The sequence below is a fragment of the Chinchilla lanigera genome, unplaced genomic scaffold, assembly GCF_000276665.1.
Source record: "Chinchilla lanigera isolate Chin_1 unplaced genomic scaffold, ChiLan1.0 scaffold00035, whole genome shotgun sequence".
NCBI lineage: Eukaryota > Metazoa > Chordata > Mammalia > Rodentia > Chinchillidae > Chinchilla > Chinchilla lanigera.
The window spans coordinates 14366923-14378957 of NW_004955436.1; the positions used below are offsets into that span (position 1 = coordinate 14366923).

Sequence of the window (12035 nt, forward strand, 5' to 3'; positions counted from 1 at the left end):
CCACCGAAAGAAAAAGAAATCCCACTTCTGCATCAACTTCTATGACTTTTTGATGCTCAAAGCATGTGCATGTTTCTATAAGTCCATCCAATATTTAAAATGATATGGCATAAGATATCACTGAACCTTAATAGGCTACAAATATCTTTGTGGGGACCAGGTCACTCTATCTCGAAAGACAAATCTGTAGGAATCACCAAGCAAACTGACACCCCATGCTCATCCCATAAGAACGAATCCGCTTCCAGCTGTTGTAGTCAGGATATTCAGAACACTATCGTGAATTAGATCTCAATAATTATAAAAAGAATCAAACTTGCATTTATGGAACTACAACAGTAAAACACAGCCTAGAGCAGTGCTGATCCATAGAACTTTGTATGACAATGGAAATCTGTGTGTGCTATCCGCAATGGCGATCATTAGCCCCATGTGGTTATTGACACATGAACTGTGGCACTTGTGAGACTCAAGAACTAAAAGTTTAGTTTGATTTAATTTTAGTTAGTGTAAATTTAAAATTTTTATTGTTTATTTTATAATTTAGATATACATAATGATCACGTTCATCATAGGGAATTTGTACCTGTACATAACATATCTTGATTCCTCTTTTTTGCCATCGCTCCCCTTCCTCTTTTGCTCCTTGTTTCCACTTTATCCTCCTTTTCTCATTGTTTTCCTTTCTGCCAATTTAAATTTTAAGAATAGACACATGTGGCTAGTGGCTACCTACATTTGATGGCATGAATAAAACTGTTAGTAATAAATAGACCATCATTTTGCTTCTTGAATATTATTTTGAGCTTCATCTATACATGATAACAGTATTCATCTCTGAAATTATAATGTCCAGGTGCAACAAATGATCAGATCACTTTAATTTTTCCAATTAACCTTTGAAACATATTTCCATACAGCAACTTATTCACGATTTTTAATAATATCTGACTTTTTTGTTTTGATGTTACTTGGCTCAGGTATAGCAGGGCCCCATTTTTAGCATTTCTATCCACACTGAAATTTCAAACTAGAAGGCTTCACTGCCTTGGATTAGAGTTCTCTAAACTATTCTTCATTATAGGATCTATAAAAAGTTTTGTTCCACTAGGTCTGGGGTGCAATATTTACCATTCCTCTCACAAGAGGAAAAGTCTGAGCATTCCAGCACTGGGTTGAGGAATTAAGTTCCTTAATTTAATTAAACTATGGTTCTATGTAAAACTCATAGATTACAGAGACCTTTTATCAGTTTTCTTCTATACCAATAAAGCTGAATGATAAACAACTCCTAAAGTTTACCTGATTAAATTAGCAAGAATTTCCTTAGTTCATGAACCTTGCAGTCACCTGAGAAGTTCTGCTCTAAGTTCAACATGAATTATCTCAACTGGGCTCACTTATGCACCAGTAGTCAGGTAGTGGGATGGCTGGAGACTGGCTGCTCCAGGACACCCTCACTTGAGAAGGTATCTTGTCTCTGATCTATGCTATTTCTCATCTTCTAGAGGTCAGCTCCGACTTTTACATATGGCTGACACAGAGTTCTAAGAAACAGAATGGGAGTAGGTCAAGCCACTGGAGGTTCAGACTTGGGGCTAATAAATTGGAAAGTCAATCAATACTTAAAAAGTAGAGAATAGGACCCTATCTCTTGATGAGAGAAGCTGCAGAGCCATGTTTCAAAGAGCACAGATACAGGGAGGGAGGGATAGACGTTGCATCTTCATAAACCTTAACAAACAGCGCCATATTCTTGTTGAAGGGAATTATATTCCTCTAGAGTATATATTGGGCCAAATTTGCAATGGGAAAATAGAAATTATTATTCCAGAACCCAGTGGACTAAAGTAAACTGAGACCTATTTTATTTTGTAGACCACCATAATCTTGACTAAACTATAATGGGCTAAATTTGCCTGACCTACTTGATTATTCAGTTAATTCCGAGTGGAATCGCCATAAAATTTGAAAACTAATAATAAGGCTATGTCAGTACCATTCTAAACATTGATACTTACTGAATAACAGTAGTCTCCAAGCTACTGTGTAAGACTCCCTTTGCCTGAAAGTCTTGGTATTGTGTCTAACTAGATATCTTAGTCTGTTACCTACAGCTATCACAGAATACACAGATAACACATTTGTGGTATCACAGAATACCACAAATGGAGTAAATTATGAACTACAGACATTTATTTGGACCATGGTTCAGAAAATCCAGAATTGAGGGGTTGCGTATGGTGATCTTTCTGCTGCATCATCCCAGGGTGTCTCCCAAGGTAGAAGGACAAACAGGCCTAAGAGTCAGACAGAATGAAGACCAGCCTTGAATCTTTTTATCATGAGTTAAATTTCAACATCTGATTTGGAGGAGAAATTCTCACCACAACACCCGCTTAACTGTCATTCTCCTACTAGTCATAAACTGTTGATGAGCATTACAAGTAGGAGCCAAATTCCTTCATTATACCTTGGACAATAGCCAACTACAAGTATATACTAGCTTTAAAAAGCATTGTGCCCATCTGCTTCCAAATGGTACAAAGAATAAAGGAAGAAAACAAAATGATGGCTGTAAATTCATGGGTTATGAAAACAACTGATAAGGACATACTGAACCCAGTAATCATTTACAGTTTAACATACTGGTTGCCATAGAAAATATCAGTATTTTCCGAATACAAAACAATTACAATATGTTTTTAAGAGACCCAAATACTGTCATGCTCTTAAACTAATAATTACACATCTAGGAGTCTATTGTAAGGGGGAAAACTAAAATTTGTAGCAATCACCATGAAAATTCTTCATTGTATTTTCCTTTTTTTTAATAAGGAAAACTGGAAGCATCCTAAATGCCCAACAATATGATGGTTCATATACAGTGGTTCATATTTTCATTGGATAGAGTATTGTAGGCTTCTATAATAACAGTTCTAAAGTCATGCAGCAATATCAAAAAATGTAAAGTATAATTTTAAGAAAATTTAAGATGCAAAATTAAACCACACTATGAGTATAACTATACAAACAAGATGGAAAAATGCACAGCATTCCATACAGAGCCACTAAGGGCTACCTTTTCAAAGTCTATTTTCAAAAGTCTTAGAAATGTTCTCATCATTCGATTGAACTTTTGGAAGTTTAATTCCATCTTGGAACCATAAGAAAATTATCCAAAATGAAAAAAAGGAAAGTTTAGCGAGGATAAATTTTATTACAGTACTACAGCATTTTTTTTTACTTTGTGAAGAATTAAAAACACCTAAATGGCAGGGGATTTATCTCAGCTGCACAGCGCCTGCCTGGCAAGAGAGAGGTCGTGAGTTCGATTCCTCGTACCACAAAAAAAAAAAAAAGCAAACAATCAAAAAAAGCACCTAAATGTATAGGGAACATTATATAAGTTAGAGCTTATTTGAAAAAGAGAACACTATAAATGTATAAGAAGAAGCAGTATTCATTTTAAAAAGTAAGGTATAAAGTATTAACTATATGATTTAAAACTAGACAGAAAAAGAAAAGTTGTATGAAATATCACAAGCATGTATTAATTTAAAAATGAGAAAAAATTATAAAATTGCATCTGCACTGAATCTGCACAGATTTGTATCCCTGTCATTAGTCCCTTAAAAATACAATTACTTATACACAATTTATACTGTGTTGAATATTGTATGTAATCTAGAGATTTGATTGAAAATACGTGTTAAGATGTGCGTGTGTCACATGCAATATTACTTCACTATATACAAGGGACTTGGACATCCTCAGATGTCAATATCTGCAGAGGAGGTTGTCCTAGAACCAATCCTTTGCAGATACCAAGGGACAAATGTGTTTGCAGATTGCAAAGAATTTTAAATGTATTATTTCATTGTAAAATAATCCACTTGCCTTATTCCACTGAATTCTGACACAGCATCTGTGTGTGGTAGACATGGCTGTCACGTTGTGATTGCAGACACTGAGACACCGGCAGTAAGCAAGGTCATCCAGGTCACGTGGATAGACACACACCTGCATCATGTTTGTCTGACTAAAGCTGAACCCATATTGGACCCAGAGATTTTGCTTTCAAACGTTACTCTCTCAGTTTTCAAGAATCTTTGTAATGATTTCCATCAGGAATGACGATTTCATCAGTAGACAGCATTGTGCAATTGCAAACATGATACAGATTCCCTGAGCAGTTCACTCATTTACTGGAAGAGAGTGATTTTTGATTTATTTTATACCTAATCTTTCCACTGTCCTCCGAATGATTAAATTTTTACAAGTTAGGCTTTGATATGTCAATGCTTTTCCAACACATTTCCTATTCCTGGATATACTCAACTAATTAAGCAGTGATGCGGACTTTGTATGAAGTACTTTTTAATTAGCCACAGTGATTCCCAAATTACTCAGCCTTGGCTCAGGACCCTAATATTCAGTTTGGCAATCTAGTGTACATAAACTCTTTATTTCAATAGTGACATCTGAGATTAAGTGCAGTAAAGGTTTCTATGGAAACAAATATCAATATCAAAACTTTCCAAAACACCAGAAGTCTAAAAATGACTGACAGAAACAGAAGCTTTCCAAAATTTGAGGTTAATTCTACTTTTTCACACTAAATTTTATAAATGTGCTTGCATATTCATAGAATTCATTTGATATGCAAGAATCTCAAGTGCAGAAGAATAATACAGCAAGTGCAAGTTTATCTTGTTTGTCAATAACACTGAAGGCAATTTCAAAGAAATACAGGGAATGCTGAAGAGCAATGTAAATTTACATGAATGTATGAATACATAGTACAGATAAAACTGCTAAAGGTAAAATTCTAGGTCTTCAGCAGCAGAAAAGATAAATACATCTTGTGAATTCATTCCAAACTAGAAAATTAAATAAATGTCTGCCTTTCTTTGAACTAAGAACACAGAAATGTTTTCTGAATTTGACGCCAGAATGAAATGCAAACAAACATACCTGGGAATGTTACAACTGCTCTTAAAACTAGCTTTCAGAGTCAAGCAAAACAGAAGAACAATTCATGAATTTTCAGGCAGTTATTTCCTGCTATAAACATTAAGCACAAGCTTTAACTTTGACATTTATATGTGCTGTGACAATTGAAAACCCGAAGTGTTAGTCTTTACGTATGTGGTTGCAGAGTTTAACATTTTTATGAGCTTGGATCACAAACTATTTTCCTAGAAATCTTTATATGAGAATATCAAAGCATGCTTAGTAAGTGATGTTTACTAATGAAACACAATGACGTGAATAGATGTTAGATTTTGTTAAAGGCTTTTTCTGCATCTATTGAGATGGTCATGTAATTTTTGTATTTGTTTCTGTATATATGATGTATCCCTATTTCCATCCTTTTATTTTTATTCTATGAATTTGGGGAAAATGTGTTTCTTTTATGCAGAATACCACTGAGTTTTGTTTATTGCTCCATTCTCCCTCAAGAAAGAATGGGAATCATAAAGGAATGAAATAATAACAAACGCTGGCAAAGCTGTAGGAAAAAAAAAAAGAAGGCCTCTACATTATTCATGGAAGTGTAAACTAGCAAAGCCACTATGGAAATTAATATGAGGATTCCTCAAAAAACTAAAACTAGAAATTTTGTTTGACCCAGGGGTTTCCCTTCTCTATCTCTTCCCCCAAAGACTTAAAGACACCATATTACAGTGATACACACACACCCACGTTATAGCTAAAACTTGGAAGGAGCCTATATATCCAGCAACGGCATGGATAAAACAAATGTATTCACACACGATGGAGTGCTACTCTGCCACAAAGAAAGATCAACATGAGTTATTTTTAAGAAAATAGCTATACCTTTAGACTATAATGTTAAGTGAAATAAATGAGAAACAAGCTTAAATATAGCATGGTTTCTCTCCTATGCGAAACTCAAATTATAAAAAAGAGCACAATGAAAGATAGATAATAGGAAGTAAGGAAACACTTTTTTATCATAAGGGAAGGGGATTGATAGATGGAAGAAGAGGTAATGGAGAAGAAAGGAAAAGAAAATTAAAAGAATTAAGATGTGTTCTGTCCATGTACCAACTCCCCACAAGGAACATAAATATTACATACTGCAAACATACAGTAATATTTTTTTAAAAAAACACAAAGACATTGTGACATAGGCCACTAAGAGATCTCAAACTTAACATATCCAAAATTAACCTGTGCATCCTTCTCCAAGCTACATTTCCTCAGGTCTTGCAGGTCTTAGTCAGTGACAACACCATCTTTCCAGTGGTTTAAACCAGTCATTCTGGACAATTCTGTCAACAAACCCCTCAAGCTCTTACTAAAAATAAACTCAATATGGAACCCCTGCCTCCACCTTCTTGCCTGTACCATGGCTGAATCCCCCACACTGTCCCTTACATGGTCACGCTAGCCTTATCCCTGCTTCTGTAACTTGGGTCCTCTCTTTCTCTAATTTTCAATGTGCCCACTGGCTTCAGTGACACTGGCCTCCTTCCTACTCTTCCACTAAGTCAGGCATGGGTGTTTCACTTCTGTGCTCTTCCTTATCCCTGAAAATCTCTATGCTAATCTCAGGATGATGCACGCTCTCGTTGCCTTCATGCCTTTAATCATCTCTCACTAAGGCTTTCTCCGTTCATCCCTTCATCTGACTGTTCCCTGCTCCCATTTTTTACTTTCTCGATGGCTCTTGTGATCATGTAAATGAGGACATATTTTCCTGCACTGAAATCTAGGGATCTAGAATGAAGCCTTTCACACATTAGGTGCATACTAAATATTTGTTGAATATTGAATGAAAGAAATATAGTTTATTTAAAAATAACAGTTCTTATTCATAAAAAAATTCCACACCATAAGATAATACCAATTAGGTGATCAATTAGTGCACAAGAATTGATTAGCTCCCAGAGGTTGATATTGTAAGGGTTCTTTGAGGGAAGATAAGCTGTTATCAAATACTAGATCTAAAAGTATTCAGTCATTGTGCTACATAGAAGATGTGGGTTCTAATTCTATTGTTGCCATTAATTTAGTAACCTAGGGAAACTATTTTTTTTTGTTTGTTTCTTTTTGTTTTTTCATTTTTTGGGGTTTTTTTTTTGTGTTTTTTTTTTTTGGTTTTTCTCCGGTACCAGGAACCGAACTCACGACCTTGCGCTTGCCAGGCAGGCGCTTTGCCGCTGAGCTAAATCCCCAGCCCCACCTAGGGAAACTATTGCCTCTACTCCTCCTCAAGATTCATAAGACTCTCCTACATGACTTGTTAGAATTGGGTCTCTTACTTTAGAGAAATGTGACGTTCACAGAGGTACATATGTGGCAGAAGGAAGTTAGTTGTTTAGCACCTATTTCATCTTCCCTTTGTTTCTCAGCTGTATTATATTTCTTTTTTTCTAGAAGCTACACTGAGGATTTCTAAAAAACTAGATTAAAAATAAATCCACACCCAGTAATTTCTCGGGGAACTCTGCCAAACTTACCAAGTCAGATATACATTTTTCATTTATATTTATCGGTATTCAAAGACTTATTTAACATTAGCATGTGAGTATTACTGAAAATAGAAATATTTTATGTAATCAGCATTATTCTTACTCTGTTGTGTAAAAAACTCATTGTCTCTGGTTATTAATGTTTCATGTGTGACATATGATCTGCTTTGATTTACCCAAAAAGACTACAACCACCTCGAGGTTAAGAATTACAAATTATACATTTCTTTGTCCCCTTTTCTTCTGAATACAATGTTTCATACATGGTTATGGTGTGAATGAATGGATTCTAGAACCTTCTAAATAACATCAGCCCAGCCTAGTCAAGAAATAAATGTCACAGCATTGTTATACAATGCAAATGACATCAGGAGAAGAGTCCATAATATGTCATCATGGGTAGACCAGTGTAATATATCATTAATCCAGTCTGAACAACTGGTTTCAAATGGCACTATGGCAGATCAAAGATGACCTGGCTTTGTAGCACAGGCAAGACTAAAAATTAACAGGGGAACACCATACCTTATGTAGTAATGATGATGTCCATAGAAGGTATGGAAATGCTAATGCTTATGAAAGTTACACGGTAATAATAATACTCAAAAGTGTTAAGAAGTCCAAGGTGGGGTTTAAGGGTAGCCTGCGGGATTTCCCATGCCCCTGAAGACCTTGGGATAATGTGCTGCCCCTTCCTGGCATGCTATGAGTGAGCACTGCACAAGACATATTTTTCCAGTGGGGGCCATTGTTCTGGTTGACAGAGGAGGGTGCAATGTCTTGGCACCTATGTCCACAAACACCATTTTGATGGGGTGGCCTAAGACAGTGTCACCTCTTCTGTCCCTGACTTGTAAATTAAAGCAACTCACAGGAAAAAGAAAAAAGAAAAAAAAAAAATCCTAGCCAGTGTGGCTTACTTAGGTCTCTGGCCAGCACCTCCTACATACTCATGCAATGAAAGGAAATCTCCTCTCTGGCTTGAATAATGGATACATGATTTCTCAGTTTTATTTGCACTTAATTATATTATCTCTCTATCACTTGTCCCACCAGAGGGCAAAGCAGTTTTTCTAAAATACAAGAACTTGAATCCCTGAAGGAAGTCATACTTTTACTTCATTCTATTTTATGAAGAGGACTATGTTATCTTTTAAAATATTCAACCCTAGGTCCTTCATTCTCAGTCCACAACCAGACATAGAGCCAGAGATGACAAAAGCTCTGTTTTGTTGTTATGTGAATAAGAATTACCTGTGCAAATTCTTTTAAAGTTGGGGTTTTCCAGAAGGTGTCCCGGTAGGCGGCACTGGAATCGGTGTTGCCAGAACTCAGGGAACCAGGGATTCCTCGTGTTAGTGTCCAGCCTTAACTTCAGGAAATAATCATCAAATGACCTGACCTCTGGAGACTGCAGCTTTATCGTGATTCCTCCGTTAGCTTCCACTTCATAACCTTCAATGACTTCATCTCTGTCTGCCCATCCATCACTGTGAAACACAGGGATCAGGGTAGGGAGAAAGAAAGACAAACATCTCACAAACAGAACTCAGTTAGATATAAATGAAACAACCCAGAAAAGTTTAAAGTCTACTTGAAATGAGCATTACTACCCATCAGTGTTTCTTTATCTGGTGGAAAATTGTGAAAATAGAACATCCTGTTTGTTCTTCATAGCAGTGAAAGCAATGATGACATTCAGGACAAAGCTAATATCTGAGGCTCACAAGCAGTCACTAAACCTCGGATTCAGTGCTGTTTACTTTTACTGTGAATGAAAATGTCCAGCAACTAGCTGAAGTCTTGCTGGGTTCAGGCAACCTGGTTCCCATGTCCAGGACTCTTTACCACTAAATCACAAAGCCTATCAGTTCACTGTCCTAGCCATAAAAATAAAATCTACACACTTAAGACCTGCACAGTAACATCTCTGAAAGATTTCACAACTGTAATCAAGATCATTATAAGTGTGGTATTATGTGGTGGAAAACTGATTTCACTCTGGAACGCAGGAAGCACAGCATTTGCTCCTGGGATATTATTCAGAATTGTCTACCACAGAAATAGCCAGAGTTTTATCCAAGGCTATTTCAAAATAACAGCATTTATGGAAAGTAATCTCTCCCCAAATGAAAAAGAATCCTCTTGTTTACTAAATGGGAATTCACTAATATTTTATTCAGTGGGTTAGAAGTTTTAAAAGGTGATCTTCTCATAGAACATCAGATCTACCATGAGAGATGGAACACTGATCTAATTCAGAGCTACACCTAGAGAGCAGGAGAAAAAAGCTATCCCGAAGTTGATCAAGATTATTGCAATGAGGGAGAAACACTGAACTCAACACCGCTGAAACCAAACATGGAAGAATTTTTAAATGCTTGGACGAGCTAGCGGGAAAGTACTGGAGGACACCAGTGAGCAAGCTGGTCAATGTGATGAGTCATCTGTGTCCCCTGATTGTCACTGCTATAAACTGGTCTTCTGTGCTCCCACAAAAGTTGGGGAAAAGGAGGTCTGCAGTCATTCTTGATTATTACCTTTGAAAGGAATGGCTCTGAGGTCCTAGAGAAAGACATCCTTGGTTGTAAAACTGGCAAGAGGCTGGAAGAAGATTTACATCTCAAAGGGACAGAGAAAAAATTTACAACTGCAAGCTTTTCAAAGTATGTGCTCTAAAATGGAGGTCATGGGCTCATGGCCAGGAAGAATTCTATCTAAAGTTTAGTGAAGCTGAGGAGAATGATAAGGCCATATTGGTCATGGAACATATTTGTCTTTCTACACACAGGGGTGTCCTGCAGTTAGTGAAACATAACCATGCAGTCTGTGCCAGAGCAAGTGTGTTATTTGCTTCTCACAGAGCAGGGAACTGGGCCAAATACATTTGACTACTCATCATTCACTGCTTTTTTCCTGAGCCCAATGGAAATAATATGTTCTCCACTTAGTGGAGCTAATTGGTACATAGATTCTTCCCAGTGAGCTACACGTGAGCAACATGTTCAACAGGTTATGGTTGTAGAAGGTGTCATGACTTAACATGATCTAAAACTAAAGGGCCTTTGAGGTACAGTACAGTGATGGTGAACCTTTTAGGGCTTTCAATGATAACAGGCAGCTGGCCGCAGCACTTGTGCCATAGGTTCACCATCACTGCCAGAGCCTAACCAGCCAGAACAGAAAATGCCTCTATGCCTCTCAATCCCCTAGGATAGAGACTAAATCTTGCACAGATTTTTCCTCCTTCCTTTTCTCTTTCCCTCCTTCTTTCTTTTCTTTTTTCTCTTTTCTTTCCTTCCTCCTTTCCTTCCTTATTTCTCTCCATCCCTTCCTTCCTTTCTTCTGGTTTTACATAGCACTCATCACTATCCTCTGCTATGAATTCAACTGAGAACAAGACACAGTAAGGTACACCCCATGATGTTACATACTTATGAGGAAAAAATAAATACCAAGCAAGAATTACAAATCCTGTCAAGTTAAGGTGGATACTATAACAATGAGGGTGGGTTTGAGAGTTTAATTTAATCTGGTGTGCCTGTATACATGTGTTGAGAGTGACGGCTTCCTAAATAAAGTGAGGGATGGCTTTAGATTCAAAGGAGTACCATTAGTTAGGAGAAGAGAAGAGGAAGGATTTCTATTGCTGGCTCCTGGTAAATTAACATAGAAGAAAGAGCAAGGCATAATTAAGGGATTTTGAGTAGTACCCATGGAGCACAGTGAGAAGAGTGGCGTGAAATAAAAGTGGGTGCATAAATCCTAGTCTAGAAACAGTGCATCCAAAGAACGAAGTGCGGTGAGCTTGTTACTAAAACAGGTCACTAAGATCTGCACCTGTACTGTAAACGACCTGAGAGTCCTTTGTTCACCTCTGCTCCCCTGGAGAGTCCTGGAGAGACCTCACCATCATAAAGAGTCCTTTTGGTCATCATCACTGAATATGACAGCCAGCAACTTGGTTAAAAGGATCGACTCTTCATCTTTCTATTTGCTCAATCTACTGAGAAAGGCTCAAGCCAATTTAGGGATTTGCATTGAAATATATGTATATCACAGTTGCATCTACAGCAGTTTGAAGATTTAAGCTATTGTTTATGTCACACTCAAAAGAAAGATAAAAATAAAGCCAGTTCAATTTTCAAGAAATTCTGCCTATGAGCAAATATTTGAAATCAAAATGACATAACTTGAGAAAATAATTACTCTTTTTGAGATAATTAATAGTCTCAAGGTGTTTTGTCCAAAGGTTTAATGTTATGTGAGATTTTGTTCATTTACAGACTCTATAGGAAATTTATAATTTTACAAAATGTATGAATGTGTTCTTTATAGTGGATATCTGCATATATTTTTTATTATTTCTTTCTGAATCATCCTTAGCTTTTAAAAATCCAATATCATGTATCGATGCTAGAAGTACAGAAGAAAGTGTCCTGCCTTTGTGCTCACTAACAGAGAAGGGCACTTCATAGAAGGGAAGTTTCCTGTGAATACAGACCAACTGGAAGTTAAACATTAGAGCCC

The 12035-nt window shown here is 36.8% G+C and overlaps 1 protein-coding gene across 1 annotated transcript in view; it reads right to left on the reverse strand.

Moving 5' to 3' along the window:
• Positions 1-10659, reverse strand: part of Grm1 (glutamate receptor, metabotropic 1) — a 113112-nt gene extending 102453 nt beyond the window's left edge. Inside the window, exons 1-2 of the mRNA XM_013516588.1 lie at positions 10580-10659; positions 8760-8995 (exon numbers count right to left, since the gene is read on the reverse strand). Of these exons, the coding sequence (XP_013372042.1) occupies positions 8760-8995; positions 10580-10659 (316 nt within the window). The remainder of the gene's footprint in view (positions 1-8759; positions 8996-10579) is intronic.
• Between the last annotated feature and the right edge of the window lie 1376 nt (positions 10660-12035).